Below are 20,890 nucleotides of genomic sequence, written 5' to 3'. Positions count from 1 at the left end.
TTTAACTGTTTATCAACTTTAATACAGAAGAAAAGATTATTTCCAGTACCTTCTGCAGGTTTTTTTGCTTTCTTGGAATCTGCAAACACAAAGGTAAATTATTGTTTAAAAAGATATAAAAAAGTATGTGAGTGAAATTGACATTTGATTATTGTTTGCAGCCCTTCTGAGAAACATTTGTTTACATACTACTTTTTGAGTTCTTAATTTACTAGAGGGTTGATCTTGTGATTATAAAGTAAACTGAAAGTATGTCGTTGTAAAAATTGAAATAAAAATAGCAAAGGAAGGAGGAAGTAGTGAGAGTTAAGGAGGGAGGTAAAAGGGAAGTAACAATGTGCTCTTAAAACTCTCTATACATATGAAATACAATGAAATTTGTCCCTTTATGTAAATTAAAAATAAATGCAATTTTAAAAAGATATGATAGAAAAGCAACTTATTTTCTTGCAACAAAATTTCCATGAACATTGAAATAATCTTCAAAAGATGGATTGACTCCATTTTATTTTCTAAAAGACAAGGGTTAAAGAGAAGCCATTCTGTTTTTGAGAGGACGAATATTAGAATGGGGCAGGTGGTGATGAACTTTTGTTGATGTACAAAACACGAAAAAATATGAAAAAGATCACATGTAATCTGCAGATAAACCTCAATGTGCCTATAATCATTAATAAAAACTCGGCTGAGAAAATATATCATCTGTTTTCATAAATATGGGTTGTAGTCCATGAAGCTAGCTTGCAGTATCTGAGTTTGTTCAATCTAAGTCATGCCAGTTGAACTTCATTATGATCTCTTTGAATAATAATAACTATTTCCATTATAACGAAGAAGAAATAGGTTGGTGTTGGTTCACGGGTTACTGACAAACATAATATTATGTTAATAACTGCTATGTAATAATGTGTATTCAGTGGTAAACAGACATCTATTTTTAATATTTTCAGCCTGTATATGAGCAATGTTTACTATTTTCCATTATTCAGCAGTGAAACTTTCTGTTCTTATTATTAAAAAAAAGCAAAGGGCTTAGGATACCATTTGTTTTAGGAAAGGCATATATTTTGCCTCTTCAATAAGTTAATTTTAAAATTCGCTATTATTCAATTTAGAACCATAATTATGAATTATGAATTGATACTTGCAAAATAATTTTCTGACCTATAATTATCTACTTTAGAACCTTGAATAATAGATAGTCACTAATAATTTGTATGACTTATAGCAATATGATATTATCGAAACTTTATGACAGGGGCTAGCACTGTGGTGTGGTAGGCTAAGCCTCATCTGGGGTGCCAGCATCCCATATAGGTGTTGGTTCATGTTTTGCTACTCCTCTTCTGATCCAGGTTTCTGCTTATGGCCTGGGGGTGGGGGGTGGAGGATAGTGGAGTTGGTCCAAGTGCTTGTGCCCTTGCACCCACATTGGAGACCCAGAGGAAGCTTTTGGATCCTGGCTTCATATCAGCCCAGCCATCTGAGGCGAGAACAAGCAGATGGAAAACCTTTCTCTCTGTCTCTGTCTCTCTGTCTCTCTCTCTTTCTAGCTCTGCCTCTCAAATAAATAAAAAAAAAACAAACAAAAAAATCTTTATGATGAATACATCTGAAATGGGTGAAGGGCATAGTGTGTATTCAGAAAAGGCTGTTAGAGGATCAAGAAAGGCATTTCATGAAAAAAAAAATGATAACCAATGATGGTAACAATGGTAACAGCAACAATTCAATCCTATTTAAGTATAAACTCGAACTACATTTTAGAAAAAGCACATATGGTATTTGTCCCTTTGAGACTGGCTTATTTCGCTACGCATAATGTTTTCCAGATTCCTCCATTTTGTTGCAAATGACCGGATTTCATTGTGTTTTTTACTGCTGTATAGTATTCTATAGAGTACATACCCCATAATTTCTTTATCCAGTCTACTGTTGATGGGCGTTTAGGTTGATTCCAGGTCTTAGCTATTGTGAATTGAACTGCAATAAACATTAAGGTGTAGACAGCTTTTTTGTTTGCCAATATAATTTCCTTTGGGTAAATTCCAAGGAGTGGGATGGCTGGGTTGTATGGTAGGGTTATATTCAGGTTTCTGAGGAATCTCCAAAGTGTCTTCCATAGTGGCTTTGCCAGTTTGCATTCCCACCAACAGTGGGTTAGGTCCCTTTTTCCCCACATCCACACCAACATCTGTTGTTGGTAGATTTCTGAATGTGAGCCATTCTAACCGGTGTGAGGTGAAACCTCATTGTGGTTTTGATTTGCATTTCCCTGATTGCTAGTGATCTTGAACATTTTTTCATGTGCCTGTTGGCCATTTGGATTTCCTCTTCTGAAAAATGTCTGCTGAGGTCCTTGGACCATCTCTTAAGTGGGTTGTTTGTTTTGTTGTTTTGAGTTTCTTGATCTTATTGTAGATTCTGGTTATTAATCCATTATCTGTTGCATAGTTTGCAAATATTTTTTCCATTTTTGTGTAAGGTGAAAGGTAGGGGTCTTGCTTCATGCTTCTGCACGTGGAAATCCAGTTTTCCCAGCACCATTTATTGAATACACTGTCCTTGCTCCAGGAATTGGTTTTAGACCCTTGATCAAATATAAGTTGGCTGTAAATGTTTGGATTGATTTCTGGTGTTTCTATTCTGTTCCATTGGTCTATCCATCTGTTTCTGTAACAGCACCATGCTGTTTTGATTATAACTGCCCTGTAGCATGTCCTGAAACCTGGTATTGTGATGCCTCCGGCATTGCTTTTGTTGTACAAGATTGCTTTAGCTATTCAAGATCTCCTGTGCCTCCCTCCATATGAATTTCAGCATCATTTTTTCCAGATATGAGCAGAGATTCTTTGGTATTTTGATTGATATCACATTAAATTTATAAATTGCTTTTGAGAGAATGGACATTTTGATAATATTGCCTCTCAGCCCTTAAGGCATTCGGATCAGGCTGAAAAGCCCTTGAGAGTATTTCAGGCATGGAAAACCAAGACACTCTGGCAAAAAAAAAAAATGACCTAAATGAAAGATCTCTGTGAGTGAGATACCAGTAGAAAGAACAGGCCATCAAAGACGGAGGTAACTTTCTCTGAAGGGAGGAGAGAACTTCCACTTTGACTATGACCTTGTCTAAATAAGTTCAGAGTCAGTGAACTCAGGGGGCTTCCATAGCCTTGGCAGCTCATGACAAGAGCCTAGGGTGATCACTGATGCCATAAACAAGAGTATCAATTTGTTAAGTCAACAACAGGAGTCACTGTGCACTTACTCCTCATGTAGGATCTCTATCCTTAATGTGTTGTTCAATGTGATTTAATGCTATAACTAGCACTCAAACAGTATTTTTGATTTTGTGTTTCTGTGTGGGTGCAAACTGTTGAAATCTTTACTTAATATATACTAAATTGATCTTCTTATATAAAGAGAATTGAAAATGAATTGATGTTAATGAAAGGGGAGAGGAAGTGGAAGAGGGGAGGGTTGTGGGTGGGAGGGAAGTGGGAGGGTAGGGGGGAGCCATTGTAATCCATAAGCTGTACTTTGGAAATTTATATTCATTAAATAAAAGTTTAAAAAAGATAATATTGATTCTTCCAATCCATGAGCATAGAAGATTTTTCCATGTTTTGGTATCCTCTTCTATTTCTTTCTTTAAGGTTTTGTAATTCTCATCATAGAGATCTTTGACGCCTTGGTTAAGATTATTCCAAGATATTTGATTGTTTTTGTAGCTGTTGTGAATGGGATTGATCTTAGAAGTTCTTTCTCAGCTGTGGCATTGCCTGTGTATACAAAGGCTGTTTTTTTTTTTGTTTGTTTGTTTTGTTTTGTTTTTTGTGCAGTGGTTTTACATTCTGCTACATTTCCAAACTCTTCTATGAGTTCCAATAGTCTCTTAATAGAGTTCTTTGGATCCCCTAAATAAAGAATCATATCATCTGCGAAGAAGGATACTTTGACTTCTTCCTTCCCAATTCATATCCCTTTCATTTCTTTTTCTTGCCTGATGGCTCTGGCTAACACTTCCAGAACTATATTGAATAGCAGTGGTAAGAGTGGCATCCCTGTCTAGTACCAGATCTCAGTGGAAATGCTTCCAACTTTTCCCTATTATGTAGGATGTTGGCCGTGGGTATTTCATAAATTGCTTTGATTGTAATGAGGAATGTTCCTTCTATACCCAATTTGCCTAGAGATTTCATCAGAAATGGGTTTTATTTTATCGAATGCTTCTCTGTATCTATTCATTTAATCATATGGATTTTCTTCTGCAGTTTGTTAATGTGGTGTATCACATGGATTGATTTGCGAACACTGAACCATCCCTGCATACCAGGGATAAATCCCACTTGGTCTGGGTGGATGATCTTTCTGATGTGTTGTTGAAATCTATTGGCCAGAATTTTATTGACGATTTTTGCATCTATGTTCATCAGGGATATTGGTCTATAATTTTCTTTCAATACTGCATCTTTTTCAGGCTTAGGGATTAAGGAGATGCTGGCTTAATAGAAAGAATTTGGGAGGATTCCCTTTTTTTTTTGATTTTTCTGAATAGTTGGAGAAGAATTGGAGTTAGTTCTCTTTAAATGTCTGGTGGTATTCAGCAGTGAATCCATCCAGTCCTGGGCTTTTTTTGTTGTTGTTGGAAGGGCCTTTAATACTGATTCAATTTCTATAACAGTCATGGGTCTGTTTAGGTTTTCTATGTCTTCATGGTTCAATTTAGGTAGGTTGTATGTGTCCAGGAATCTATCCATTTCTGATAGATTTCCCAGTTTGCTGGTATACAAGTCCTTGTAGTAATTTCTGATGATTCTTTTTATTTCTGTGGTGTCTGTTGTTACATTTCCTTTTTCATCTCTGATTTTATTGATTTGCATCTTTTCTTTTTTTAGTTAGTTGGGCTAATGGTGTGTCAATTTTGTTTATTTTTCAAAAAAAAAAAACAGCTCTTCATTTGGCTGATCTTTTGTAATGCTTTTTCAGATTCAATCCTGTTGATTTCTTCTCTGATTTTAATTATTTCTCTTCTCCTACTAGTTTTGGATCTGGTTTGCTGCAGTTTTTCTAGATCCTTGAGATGCACTGAAAGCTCACTTATTTGGTGCTTCTCCAATTTCTTGATGTAGGCACCTATTGCTATGAACTTTCCTCCTAATACTGCTTTTGCTGTATCCCATAATTTTGATATGTTGTGTTATTATCCTCATTTACTTCCAGAAAGTTTTTGATTTCTCTTTTGATTTCTTCTATGACCCAGTGTTCATTCAGGAGCATGTTGTTCAGTCTCCATGTGTTTGCATATGCTCTAGGGATTCCTGAGTTGCTAATTTCCAGCTTCATTCCAGTGTGGTCTGAGAAGCTGCATGGTATGATTCTAATTCTTTTGAATTTGCTGAGACTTGCTTTATGGCCTAGTTTGTGTTCAGTCTTAGAGTAGGTTCCATGTACTGCTGAGAAGAATGTAAATTCTTTAAGTGTAGGTTTAAAAGTTCTGTAGATATCTGTTAGATCCATTAGGGCTATATATCTAATATTTCCTTGCTGATCTTCTGTCCAGTTGATCTATCCATTGCTGGAAGTGAAATATTGAAGTCCGCCAATACTATTGTATTGTAGTCTAAGTCTCCCTTTAAGTCCCTTAACATATCTTTTAAATAAACCGATGCCCTTTAATTAGGTGCATACACATTGATAATAGTTACATGTTCCTGTTGAATTGATCCTTTAATCATTATATATTGCCCCTCTTTGTCTCTGTTAACGGTTTTTGTGTTAAAGTTTATTTTGTCTGATATTAACATAGCTATGCCAGATCTTTTTTGGTTTCCATTGGCATGGAATATATTTTTTCAACCTTTCACTTTTAGTCCGCATTCATCATTGTTGGAAAGATGTGTTTCTTGTAAGCAGCAAATAGATTGGTTTTTTTTTAATCCATTCAGCCAGTCTGTGTCTTTAAACTGGTCCCCTCCTAACCTGTAGGAATTCTGGGGAGAAGTCTGCTGCGAGTCTAATTGGAGATCCTCTGAGAGTGATCTGGCATTTCTCTCTTGGACATTTTAGAATATTTTCTTTATGTTCACTGTGGTGAGTTTGATTACAACATGTCATGGTGAGGATCTCTTCTGGTCATGTTTATTAGGGGTTCTATGAGCTTCCTGTACTTGGATGTCTCTGTCCTTCTCCAAATCCGGGAAGTTGTCTGCTAGTATCTCACTAAAAAGGCTTCTAATTCTTTCTCTCTATCCATGTCTTCAGGAACTCCTAGAACCAGAATGTTGGGTTTTTTAATAGTATCCTGTAGATTCCCAACAATATTTTTTTAAAATTCTAATTTTCTCTTCTTTTCTTTGGTTTGACTGTATACTTTCCTGTGCTTTAAGAGATCATATAAACAAGACTAGTGTCTGCTAATACTAACTGATAGAACTAAAAGGAGAGAACGATCCAACATGGGAAACAGGATACACAGCAGACTCATAATATGGTAGATGTCCTAAACAGCACTCTGGCCTAAGAATCAGCCCTTAAGACATTCAGATCTGGCTAAAAAGCCCATGAGAGTATTTCAGGCATGGAAATCCAAGACACTCTGGGAAAAAAAAAAAATAAAAGACCTAAATGAAAGTTCTCTGCGAGTGAGATCCCAGTGGAAAGAATGGGCCATCAAAGACGGAGGTACCTTTCTCTGAAGGGAGGAGAGAACTTCCACTTTGACTATGAGTTTGTCTAAATAAGATAGGAGTTGGCGAACTCAAAAGGTTTCCAAAGCCTTGGCAGCTCATGACAAGAGCCTCGGGTGATTACTGACATCATATTGAAAATTTTCGGTTAGTTTGACTCCAGGTCATGAAATAGGATTTCTTCCTGCCCTAGCAGTTGTGGTATCCTCACTGAGTAGTCCTGTGATAACAAGAACACAATCAATAAAGAAAACACAAGACTATCATGAAGGGCACATGGTCATTCAGGAATAAACTTGGAGATAAGTTTTTGTGTGTGTTAGGGTGGGGATTGCAGAACAGAGGATAAAACATGACACATTACAACAAGATCATTGCCCTGTATTCTCTGAGTAGAAGCTCAATATACTATGAATATCTGTTACCTCCATTATTTTTAACTTCCCCTTCCTCTTCCTAATAAGAAGAATCAACAATATATTAGATATCAGTTGTACTGATATTAAAGAATAAAAGCTAATACAAAGTCCAGGGTAAGGTTAATAATACTACTTATTGAGACAAAATAAAACATTTCGTGAAGTAGAAATTGAAAATATAACAAGCCATCATCTAATCAAATAAGTTTTAAAAAAATTCAGTGGGACTGGAATGGTGGTGCTGTGGGTCAAGTCATCACTTAGAATGCCTTCATTCCTTAACATTCAATTTTCTACTAAAGTATCGGGGAGGTAGTGGATGATGACCCAAATATTTGAGTCCCTGCTTTTCACCAGGTTGGAGTTCCTGTCTGCTGTGGCATTTGGAGGGTGAATCAGCAGATTAAAGGCTAACTCCCCCCCCCCCCCGTCGTTCCCCTTCTCTGGCACCCTACCTTTCAAATAAATAAAAATAAATAAGTAATTTAAAAAAAAATCAAGGACCAGCCTTGTGGTGTAATGAATTAAGCCACCTCCTGCAACACCAGCATCCCATATGGACCTGTTGAAGTCCTGGTTGTTCCACTTCTGATCCAGCACTCTGCTATTGCGTCTGTGAAGAGCAGCGGAAGATGGCCCAAGTCCCTGGGCTCCTACAACCACATGGGAGACCTTGAAGAAGCTCTGGCTCCTGGCTTCAGACTGGCCTAACCTAGGCCATTGTAGTCATTTTGGGAGTGAACCAGTGAATGGAAGATCTCTCTCTCTCTCTCTCTCTTTCTCTCTCTTATCTCCCTCTCTCCCTCCCTCTCTCTCTCTGAAACTGTTTTTCAAATAAATAAAATGTCTTTTTAAAAAAAAAAAATCAATAATTTTGTTGACCTTGGAGCTAAAGTAAAATTTTCTTAAAATATCATAATAAAGCTATATCTTTTGTTTAGAAGTCAACAACTCACCACATTAATATAAATAAAGCATATGAGCAACTGAAAAAATATAGTATTTGTAATTGAGAGATCATGTACTAACCGTGACGAGCTATTGGTACTCAATGCTATCACTCGTGCCCTCTTGGTGCTTTTTGCTGAAACAGCTTAAAAATATTATAAGGGATTGCTTGGCAAATACACTTCCCTGTTGACCAACTGCCCAATAATCTGAGCATCAGTCTTTTACTAGAACACTGAAGTTGTCATCACTTGTGATTTAGCAGAAGCGATGTGTTCACAATTTTTTCAATACACCACTCACTCATCTTTACAAGGGTATCAGCTATGACCTATTATTTTCATAAGAGTAGTGAGAGGAAAAAGATATACCAATTTATACCAATAGGAAAGTTAACTTTTTCATAGTGTCCTACCCATGAAGTAACCCATATCTTTTGTGGAATTGATCTGATTAACAGCATTATTTATAACCTCAGGTATTTTTGCTTTATTTTTCAAATGATCCCTCTTCAGGTGCTAGTTCTGAAATCCTAACACTTGATACTAGTGCTCACATATATTCAACTTTACTTGCACTAATTTTACTAAACAGTAAATCTAATCTGGCTAATTCTTAGTAGAGTTCTATATTTCAAAAGACAATCTGAATTTCCTAGAATTCTAGCTCCTAGTTTGAAAGAATTAGATCTTCTTAGATCTGTTAGCACAACCAGGTAGCAGTAAGGGATCATATACACCTAACATGAAACATTCAGCAGTTGGTTCTGACTTCTAAAATCTAAAATCTCTCTGCAATATAGCTCAATTATAAAAATGACAATATAATAATGCCTTACTTAGTATATGAGAAAATGGGTGCCTATTCATTTTTCTTGTGACTATTATATTTGTCTAGAGTCCTAAATATTCTGATTCAATTACAGAATACATATTTATTCAGCATTGCACAAAATAATCATATGTGTATAGGGCATAAAATGAATTGGACACAATTCCTTCAGTGAAAGATTTTAAGTCAACTAGGAAAAAGCAAAATGAATAACATGAAGTACAAGGTGGCAAGTAATAAATGAGAGTAAAGATATACAGGTAAACTCTGATGGGAAATTATATATGAGATATAGTATTTATAATTGGGAGGGTCCCGCAGAATTCTTAGAGGAAGGAGAATTTATAATAAACCCTGAAATAGTCTAATACTTTTAGAAGGTAGAGGAAAGAGTAAATTCAGGTAGAACAAGAACAAAGGCAAATTGGCACAATCCATGAAATAAAGGACAGAATTGAATACATTAAGTATATGATACAAGAAGGAAGAGCGTATATAGGAAAATAGGGTAACAGCTCCACCATGATATCCTGGTGACCTTACAAAAATCTGTACAGGACACACCGACAAAGCTTTGAATTTTGGAAGGATGCTTTGTGGTCCTACAAGAATGTGGGAGGTTAGGGAGTCCATGAGGAGCTACGAGGACAGATCCCACATGCTTCTGTATCTCCTGGGAGCCTGTCAGGAGACAGTTTCTTGGGGTTGGCACTGTGGCATAGCAGATAAAGCCTCTGCCTGCAGTGCCGGCATCCCATGTGGGTGCTGGTTCAAGTCCCAGCTGCTCCCTTTCCCATCCAACTCTCTGCGATGGCCTAGGAAAGTAGTAGAGATGGCCCATATGCTTGGGCCCCTGCACCCATGTAGGAGATCTAGAATAAACTCCTGTGTCCAGGATTAAGATCAGCCCAGCTCTGGCCATTGTGATCATCTGGGGAATGAACCAGCAGATGGAAGATTCTCTCTCTCTCTCTCTCTCTCTCTCTCTCTCTCTTTTGCCTATGCCTCTGCCTCTCTGTAAATCTGCCTTTCAAATAATAAATAAATGTTAGAGAGAGAGAGAGAGAGATCATTTCTTATCACATCCTAAATTCTCTTTGCTAGAGCTTTCTGGAATAGAGCTGCAGACCACAAAATCATTTCACTATAATCTAGAATTGACTTAATAACAAGATGTCCCAAACTTGTCTCGTATTGTTATCTGACCACTTTAGTTCTGATATCATCCTTTAGGACAGATGGGACAAGAAATATAGAAAACCAGCACCTTTGGCTACTCTTATTTTTGCTGTCTATGAAGGTAATACATTTGTCTCAATCTCCAAAACACTTGTTGAATCTAAACTCATGGAATGTTTTAGGCCTTGGTCCTGACCTTGCCTTCATGTATGTTTGACAGGAGGTCAGAAAAGGCAAGTCAGAAACAGAAATATGGGAAATTTAATTGAAGGTCAATCCCTGCAGAGTAAACAGTGTGGTCAGTGTGCAGCTGTTTAATATTTTAGGTAGTCAATGACATGAAAAGTTTAATGAAGGCAGTTGAATATTCTCAAGAAATAATATAACCAGGACTATAATTTTATTGTCAAAGATTCTCAGTAATTTTCATCTCAGGACTCCTTTAAACTCTTAACTATAATTAAGGATACCAACTAGCTTTTATTTCTATGTCTTTATGATTTGAAAATTAAAGCTGAGGAAATCTTTAAAATGTGTATTATTTAATAAACTTGTTACATGTTAAAATACATATTTTATGTATGACAAATACTGGAGTTCCCTACTATTATTGCATTACTATGTATTTCTTTCTTGATGTCCAGTGATATTTGCTTTATAAATGTAAGTGCTCCAATGTGAGATGTACATGTATTGAAAAAGGAAACCTGTTGAAGTGAAATGGACACTATGGGAAATGGTGACTTGATCAGCATAGCCCTGACTGTTAATGAACAACTTAATACATTATCCCTCTTAGTAGTTTTTTTGTCTGTTCTACTTAATATGACTGGTTTAATTCTGTAATTAACACACAGTTATTCTTAAGTGTTGAAAATTAACTGAAATGTGATCCCTGTTAAACATAAGAGTGGGAATAAGAGAGGGAAGAGATGTATAATTTGGGACATGCTCAAGCTGACTTGCCCCAAATGGTAGAGTTAGAAACATACCAGGGGATTCCAATTTAATCCCATCAAGGTGGCATGTACCAATGCCATCTCACTATTCCAAGTGATCAATTTCAGTTCACAATTGATCATAATGAAAGGACTAAGAGTCAAAGGGAGCACATAAACAAGTCTAGTACCTGCTAACACTAACCGATAGAATAAATAAAGGGGAGAGTGATCCAACATGGGAAGTGAGATACTCAGCAGACTCATAGAATGGCAGATGTCCTAAATAGCACTCTGGCCTCAGAATCAGCCCTAAAGGCATTCTGATCTGGCTGAAAAGCCCATGAGAGTATTTCAGGCATGGAAAGCCAAGACACTCTGGCAAAAGATCTCTGTGAGTGAGATCCCAGTGGAAAGAACAGGCCTTCAAAGAAGGAGGTACCTTTCTCTGAAGGGAGGAGAGAACCTCCACTTTGACTATGACCTTGTCTAAACAAGATAAGAATCGGAGAACTCAGAGGGCTTCCATAGCCTTGGAAACTCATGACTGGAGCATAGGGAGATTACTGATGCCATAGACAGGAGTGTCAATTGGTAAAGTCAACAACAGGAGTCACTGTGCACTTACTCCTCATGTAGGATCTCTGTCCTTAATGTGCTGTGCATTGAGACTTAATGCTATAACGAGTACTCAAACAGTATATTTCACTTTGTGTTTCTATGGGGGTGCAAACTGTTGAAATCTTTACTTAATGTATACTAAACTGATCCTCTGTAAAAAAAAAAAAAAAAAAAAAAAAAAGAAAGAAAGAAATTATCAACTCCCAACTTGACTCTCACTGGGATTAAACATGACAATAGGTCTGATCTGATTTCATCATCATTTAAAAAAAATCATCTATTATTTTTCACTTTATGTTTCTGTGTGGGAGCAAACTGTGGAAATCCTTACTTAATGTATACTAAGCTGATCTTCTATATATTAAGATAATCGAAAATGAATCTTGATGTGAATGGAAGGGGAGAGGGAGTGGGAAAGGGGAGGGTTGTGGGTGGGAGGGACAGTATGGGGGGGAAGCCATTGTAATCCATAAGCCGTACTTTGGAAATTTATATTCATTAAATAAAAGTTTAAAAAAATAAAAAATAAAATTTAAAAAAAAGAAAAATGGTTACATCTTCTCAATAAATTCCCTCCTTTTTTAGTAAACAAATTTTGTCTCTTATTAAGAAAAATGAAAAAATGGTGAGATTGGTGCCTTTCTTGTACACTTTTATAAATCTCATTAATGTCTGCTTTACTAAGAAGACAGTTGGATCTGCAGCTCTACCTTGGTATTCACTTCGTTGCAGTATCACTTAGCTGTAACATCATTTAGTCTCTGCGAAACTCCAATGAACACTTATGTAAGAGTAAGAATGAAGAAGGCAAATAATGTCTTTGTCATTTTTACAAAAATACATTTCACTTTGCCTAGCCATTACAAAGGTCTCAGGTACCCAATGGAGTGCTTGAATCCATTGGCTCAGTGCCCTGGGTTACATAAGAAGTAAGAATAATGTGAGATCATAAACGGCAATGGTATATCTTAACCAGAGGACTGGAGGCCATGAATGAATAGTAGTTTGTCTAGATATTTTGGTGATAATTAAACAAAAGAGAGTTCAAACTGAAAATTTAGGAGACTAAATAGCAGAGGCAAAAGAAAAGGTGTAAAATGAAGCTTACACCAGGATTTCAGTCTTGGTGTCTACAATAATAGTGCTTTATGAGTTTTACAGATGGACATGAACACGAGATCACTTGTCTCTTCATGGGTAAAGCTCTACCTGATTGCTTCCTAATATTTCATGTTGATAATGGACAATTTCTCAAAAATTAATTGAGATGTGATTGAGAGGAGAAATATATAGAAAGCTTAAGACTATGAGATTGTTATTTGGCTGCTCTTTCATATATCCTAGAAAATTTTAGTACTTTAGTTTGAATGCCAATAACTATTCATATTATCCCTTTACCTACATCAGTTGGTAAAACAGTTCTTTATTCATAAGAAGTGATAGTAGAAAAAAAATGAGCATGTTGAAGGGCATAATGTCTGACAAAAAAACTCGATCAGGTATTTAGTACCTTCTTAATCTTATAATGCCTCTTTCTTCTCACCAAAGTACTAATAACATAAATGATGTAATTTCTAAGGCATACTGTAAAAACTTGTGTGTATGTGAGAAATGAACATTGATTGTAATTTCTTGATAAGTAATACATTAGTGTGTCCCAGTTGTCTTCATTACAATACTATGATATTGACCTCTCTTTACAAATAAGAACTAACTCACATATTTTCTCCCTTCCTTGTAAGAAGTTACTTCCTTGTATGACGGTACTTCAAAAAGTTCTTGAAATTGATATTAAAAGAATAATTTATTTAGGTGAAAAACATTTATAAATACATGCATACAAGAAATGTTCCAAAAATTCATGGAAATTCCTATTATGAGAAAACAATGCATGGATTTCAAAGAATTTCACAATGTAAAGTTAATTTCAATCCATCTTTCCATGAACTTTTTGAAGTCCCCTCAGTTATACTCTTAGCATCCTATTTAACAAAAGCAGAGCGTGACTCAAACTACTATAATTCTGTAAAATTTCATTGATAGAAAATGTAAAAATCACATGCGTTTTCTGGTCTTATTTTCAGAGCATATATATAAACACTAATTATAAAGGCTTTTTCCAAATTAGAAATTATTTCTTACAATGATATTCTATATTTTATTAAGAATATATGCCTCCATTAATAAACAGTGGTGGTGATCATGTGCAAGCATGGTCCAAGTGTGTATTAAAGGAAATATATGTGCAAACAATCACAGTGGCCAAGACAGCCTTAACATTCCCCTTAGCTTAACTGAACTTTAGGTAAGTTTCTTTCTGACAATAGGTCTCTAGTCTTCTTTTTTAGAGTGCTTAACTTTAGAATGCTTGCAATTGAAAATTTGTTTCCTGCCTCTTTGAGATATAAAACTTCTGCACCCAAGAAATGTCTTTCACAGTGACCTGGGAGCTATTCCTTTGAAATGTCATCATCAAAGAATATAGCACCCCTATCTCATAGTCTCAGAGGGAAGGTAGGAGCTGAGCTTTGATAAATGCCAATTAGGAAATATAGATGGACTAATCCCATTTACAGCCCTCAGCTGACAATCTTCCAGTTTTCTTCTAGCTTACCCCAGTGCTTACAAATTTCCTGACTTTTAGTTTCAGCAGAGTTCAGCTCAGTTTCTATCATCTTGACCCCTATTGCAAAAGACTTAAATAAGACCTTCTCTGCTGTTTAATACAATCCAGTACAAATTCTCCTAGACGAAAGAAAAGTATATTCCACTTTCTTTATCATGGCATCCAGCAAAAAGGAGCTGGTACATAGTGAAGGGACTATAACATATTTTAGCATAAGAAAGCAAAGGAATATCAGTTGTTTGTGTCATAGATACATGGATTTAATACAGAAAAAAGGAGTCTACACTTTCTGTATTTTTGAAATTTGATAAGATTTCCAACGAAGTAATGATCTAAGATTTCGAAGAGCTATCTTTTCAAATGTACTCTTAAGAAAGACCAGATTAAAGTTACTTTTTAAAAAGTAGCTCAGTCTTTTGTGTGAGCTAAGGTACAAAAATCACATTCATGGAAATATTTTGTGCCTAGTAGATCAGTTATGCAAAGATATATGGGAAGGAAATCAGTGAAAACCTAAGTCTGAATATTGATAAACTGTTCTCATAGCAGATACAATGGGATTTTATACAAAACATACCTTCCTTCTTTTCATCCTTTTTAGTGGCTGCTGAAACAATGGAAAGAAAACAGTGTTAAAACATACTAAATGTTTCTAACTCTACCATTTGGGGCAAGTCAGCTTGAGCATGTCCCAAATTATACATCTCTTCCCTCTCTTATCCCCACTCTTACGTTTAACAGGGATCACATTTCAGTTAAATTTCAACACTTAAGAATAACTGTGTATTAATTACAGAATTAAACCAGTCATATTAAGTAGAACAGACAAAAAAACTACCAAGAGGGATAATGTATTAAGTTGTTCATTAACAGTCAGGGCTATGCTGATCAAGTCACCGTTTCTCATAGTGTCCATTTCACTTCAACAGGTTTCCTTTTTGGTGTTCAGTCAGTTGTCACCGATCAGGGCGAACATATGGTATTTGTCCCTTTGGGACTGGCTTACTTCACTCAGCATGATGTGTTCCAGATTCCTCCATTTTGTTGCAAATGACTGGATTTCATTGTTTCTTACTGCGGTATAGTATTCTAAAGAGTACATATCTCATAATTTCTTTATCCAGTCTACCGTTGATGGGCATTTAGGTTGGTTCCAGGTCTTGGCTATGGTGAATTGTGCTGCAATAAACATTAGGGTGCAGACCGCTTTTTTGTTTGCCAATTTAAATTCCTTTGGGTAAATTCCAAGGAGTGGGATGGCTGGGTCGAACGGTAGGGTTATCTTCAGGTTTCTGAGGAATCTCCAAAGTGTCTTCCATAGTGGCTTTGCCAGTTTGCATTCCCACCAACAGTGGGTTAGTGTCCCTTTTTCCCCACATCCTCACCAGCATCTGTTGTTGGTAGATTTCTGAATGTGAGCCATTCTAACCGGGGTGAGGTGAAACCTCATTGTGGTTTTGATTTGCATTTCCCTGATTGCTAGTGATCTTGAACATTTTTTCATGTGCCTGTTGGCCATTTGGATTTCCTCTTTTGAAAAATGTCTATTGAGGTCCTTGGCCCATCTCTTAATTGGGTTGTTTGTTTGGTTGTTGTGGAGTTTCTTGATCTCTTTGTAGATTCTGGTTATTAACCCTTTATCTGTTGCATAGTTTGCAAATATTTTTTCCCATTCTGTCGGTTGTCCCTTCACTCTCCTGACTGTTTCTTTTGCAGTACAGAAACTTCTCAATTTGATGTAATCCCAATAGTTGATTTTGGCTTCGACTGCCTGTGCCTCCCGGGTCTTTTCCAGAAATTGTTTGCCTGTGCCAATATCTTGAAGGGTTTCTCCAATGTTCTCTAGTAACTTGATGGTGTCAGGTCATAGATTTAGGTCTTTAATCCATGTTGAGTGGATTTTTGTGTAAGGTGTAAGGTAGGGGTCTTGCTTCATGCTTCTGCACGTGGAAATCCAGAGTTAGAAACATACCAGGGGACTCCAATTTAATCCCATCAAGGTGGCATGTACCAATGCCATCTCACTATTCCAAGTGATCAATTTCAGTTCACAATTGATCATAATGAAAGGACTAAGAGTCAAAGGGAGCACATAAACAAGTCCAGTACCTGCTAACACTAACCGATAGAATAAATAAAGGGGAGAGTGATCCAACATGGGATGTGAGATACTCAGCAGACTCATAGAATGGCAGATGTCCTAAGCAGCACTCTGGCCTCAGAATTAGCCCTAAAGGCATTCCGATCTGGCTGAAAAGCCCATGAGAGTATTTCAGGCATGGAAAGCCAAGACACTCTGGCAAAAAAACAAAACAAAACAAAACAAAACACCTAAATGAAAGATCTCTGTGAGAGAGATCCCAGTGGAAAGAACAGGTCTTCAAAGAAGGAGGTACCTTTCTCTGAAGGGAGGAGAGAACCTCCACTTTGACTATGACCTTGTCTAAACAAGATAAGAGTCGGAGAACTTAAGGGGCTTCCATAGCCTTGGAAACTCATGACTGGTGCATAGGGAGATTACTGATGCCATAAACAGGAGTGTCAATTTGTAAAGTCAACAACAGGAGTCACTGTGCACTTGCTCCTCATGTAGGATCTCTGTCCTTAATGTGCTGTACATTGAGACTTAATGCTATAACAAGTTCTCAAACAGTATATTTCACTTTGTGTTTCTATGGGGGTGCAAACTGTTGAAATCTTTACTTAATGTATACTAAACTGATCCTCTGTAAAAAAAAAAAAAAAAAAAAAAAAAAAAAAAAAAAAAAAAAAGAAAGAAAGAAAGAAATTATCAACTCCCAACTTTACTCTCACTGGGATTAAACATGACAATAGTTCTGATCTGATTTCATCATCATTTAAAAAATCATCTATTATTTTTCACTTTATGTTTCTGTGTGGGAGCAAACTGTTGAAATCTTTACTTAATGTATGCTAAACTGATCTTCTGTATATAAAGAGAATCGAAAATGAATCTTGATGTGAATGGAAGGGGAGAAGGAGTGGGAAAGGGGAGGGTTGTGGGTGGGAGGGACGTTATGGGGGGGAAGCCATTGTAATCCATAAGCCGTACTTTGGAAATTTATATTCATTAAATAAAAGTTAAAAAAAAACATACTAAATGACCTTTCTGCAGAATTTCAAAGTATATTCTGCATATTCAGATATTCAGTGGTCAACTATACCCTAATGAATCCATCTAATTCAGTGATAAAGATTAAAACATGGAAACATCATTTCATATGGAGACTTATAAACCTCAGAACAAAAAACATATAGAGGGCCAGCGCCGCGGCTCACTAGGCTAATCCTCCGCCTTGCGGTGCTGGCACACCGGGTTCTAGTCCCGGTCATGGCACCGGATTCTGTCCCGGTTGCCCCTCTTGCAGGCCAGCTCTCTGTTGTGGCCAGGGAGTGCAGTGGAGGATGGCCCAAGTGCTTGGGCCCTGCACCCCATGGGAGACCAGGAGAAGCACCTGGCTCCTGCCTTCGCATCAGCGTGGTGTGCCGGCCACAGCGTGCCAGCCGTGGCGGCCATTGGAGGGTGAACCAACGGCAAAAGGAAGACCTTTCTCTCTGTCTCTCTCACTATCCACTCTGCCTGTCAAAAAAAAAAAAATATATATATATATATATATAGAAAAAAAGGAATTAAAATATGAGTTACATAGACAAGAGCTCTAATTTATTAATATGTGCTTAATGTAACTTCAGTTTAGGTTTGAAATTGTTATAGTCCACAAATAAACTGTGCAAAACCAGTAAGGAATTGTGTACTAGTTTGCAAATGACATTTGCCTTTGGGATATTGTGTATGAAATGCCCCATTTCCAGAATGGGGACAAATATGCCTTCCTTCTTTTAGCAAACTTAAGTCATCTTTTCCACAAAGAATAAGGCACCAACCACATTAATCACTTTTTAATTCTAACTTCCTCGGCGTTAGTATTCATTTAATTCAGGATCTTGAATCTAAATCTGGATTCAGGTTGCAACTCATGGGTATTATTAACCAGAAATATTTTCAGAAGAGCCTCAGTAGTCTGGGGTTTGTTCCAAGCAAAAGTAAAATACATTCAAGAACTCTACTCACTCAGAGAAATCTTAGTTCACATTAGTTAAATATGAGATTGTGCACTTCCCTGCACATTAATTCCATTTGAGTGGAATAGAATGTCAAGGACCAGTTAGCACCAGCATCCTGGAACATTTTGAACATTTATTCTGTGCTGCAATTCCCAAATCACTTTCAACACTTATTCTTTGGTTTTCACAACATCCTTATAATAAAAGGAATCCAGCACAAGAACCAAAATTGCAAAACATTAAAAAAACTAATGTGCTCCTATAAAGATTAAGCAGCATAACAGGATCTAAAGCTCAGGAAAAAAAAGAAAATATACTTCAATTTAATTTAGCATAGTTGTTTTTTCTATGCCTTACATTATTGGTATCTTATTTCTTATACAAAAAAGTGAATTTACAAACAAAATACTACTATTTGTGACATGTTCTTTTTTAATATGCTTAAACTAATAATACTGAAAATTTATAGATAATCTGTATTTATAACATTTTGAATTTAGAAATATATCTACGCATATAATAATTACAAGGATACTTATAAGAGTAGGAAGAAGGGAAGGACGAGGAACGGTTGACTAACTGTTACTAAGATATAAATAGATAGGGATAAGAAGTTCTGTTGTTATACTGCACAATTGGATGATTACAGGTAATATTAATGTACTATGTATTTTCCTATAAAAAGAAAAAAGTTTAAATCAGATTTTTAATATTTTTGTCATAGGGAAATGTTAACTGTTTGATAAGATAGATATATTTAATCTGATTGAGATTACACAATGTACAACTGCATCAAAATACCACGTGATACTCCATACATAAATACAATTTAAATGCAAGGAATGCAGGAATTTGTTTTAATCCTTGAAAAAATATAAGTTGCCTGTAGATGTTTGGATTGATTTCTGGTGTTTCTATTCTGTTCCATTGGTCTACCCATCCGTTTCTGTAACAGTACCATGGAGTTTTGATTATAACTGCCCTGTAGTATGTCCTGAAACCTGGTATTGTGATGCCTCTGGCTTTGCTTTTGTTGTACAAGATTGCTTTAGTCGCCGGCGCCGTGGCTCAATAGGCTAATCCTCCGCCTTGCGGTGCTGGCACACCGGGTGCTAGTCCAGGTCGGGGCACTGGATTCTGTCCCAGTTGCCCCTCTTCCAGGCCAGCTCTCTGCTATGGCCCGGGAATGCAGTAGAAGATGGCCCAAGTCCTTGGGCCCTGCACCCCATGGGAGACCAGGAGAAGCACCTGGCTCCTGGCTTCGGATCAGCACGATGCGCCGGCCGCCGCGCGCCGGCCGCGGCGGCCATTGGAGAGTGAACCAACGGCAAAAGGAAGACCTTTCTCTCTGTCTCTCTCTCTTGCTGTCTACTCTGCCTGTCAAAAAAAAAAAAAAAAAAAAAAAAAAAAAAAAGATTGCTTTAGCTACTCTAGATCTTCTGTACCTCAATATGAATTTCACCATCATTTTTTTCCAGATCTGAGAAGAATTTCTTTGGTATTTTGATTGGTATCACATTTAATCTATAAATTGCTTTTGGAAGAAATGACATTTTGATGATATTAATTGTTCAATCCATGAACATGGAAGATTTTTCCATGTTTTGGTATCCTCTTCTATTTCTTTCTTCAAGATTTTGTAACTCTCATCGTAGAGATCTTTGATGTCCTTGGTTAAGTTTATTCCAAGGTATTTGATGGTTTTGTGGCTATTGTGAATGGGATTGATCTTAGAAGTTTTTTCTCAGCCATGGCATTGCCTGTATATACAAAGGCTGTTGATTTTTGTGCATTGATTTTATATCCTTGTTCTTTGCCAAACTCTTTTATGAGTTCCAATAGTCTCTTAATAGAGTTCTTTGGATGCCCTAAATAATGAATCATATCATCTGCAAAGAGGGATAGTTTGACTAGTTTGACTTCTTCTTTCCCAATTTGTATCCCTTTAATTTCTTATTCTTGCCTAATAGTTCTGGCTAAAACTTCCAGAACTATATTGGATAGCAGTGGTTAAGAGTGGGCATCCCTGTCTAGTACCAGATCTCAGTGGAAATGCTTCCAACTTTTCCCCATTCAATAGGATGCTGGCTATGGACTTTTCATAAATTGCCTTTATTGTGTTTAAGAATGTTTCTTGTATACCCAGTTTGCTTAGAGTTTTCATCATGAAAAGGTGTATATTTTATCAAATGGTTTCTCTGCATCTATTGAGATAATCATGGGTTTTCTTCTGCTGTTTGTTAATGTGGTGTCACATTAACACATTGATTTGCGAACACTGAACCATCCCTGCATGCCAGGGATAAATCCCACTTGGTCTGGGTGGATGATCTTTCTGATGTGTTGTTTCATTCTTCATAGAAAGAATTTGGGAGGATTCCCTCTTTTTTGATTGTTCTGAATAGTTGGAGGAGAATTGGAGTTAGTTCTTCTTTAAATGTCTGGTAGAAATCATCAGTGAATCCATCCAATGCAAGGCTTTTCTTTGTTGGGAGGGCCTTTATTACTGATTCAGTTTCTGTCTCAGTTATAGGTCTGTTTAGGTTTTCT

At 36.7% G+C, this 20,890-nt stretch overlaps 1 protein-coding gene across 1 annotated transcript in view; it reads right to left on the bottom strand.

The window, feature by feature from the left end:
* Positions 1 to 20,890, bottom strand: part of TRDN (triadin) — a gene marked incomplete at its 5' end in the record, with an annotated part of 426,296 nt that overhangs the window by 160,130 nt on the left and 245,276 nt on the right. The window contains 2 exon segments of the mRNA NM_001082743.1: positions 50 to 79; positions 14,832 to 14,861. Coding sequence (NP_001076212.1) covers positions 50 to 79; positions 14,832 to 14,861 — 60 coding nt within the window.

This window comes from Oryctolagus cuniculus, chromosome 5 (genome assembly GCF_964237555.1).
Source record: "Oryctolagus cuniculus chromosome 5, mOryCun1.1, whole genome shotgun sequence".
NCBI classification, from domain to species: domain Eukaryota; kingdom Metazoa; phylum Chordata; class Mammalia; order Lagomorpha; family Leporidae; genus Oryctolagus; species Oryctolagus cuniculus.
The sequence above is the reverse complement of the archived record's forward strand: the minus strand, read 5'-3'. Positions and strand labels throughout refer to the sequence as shown.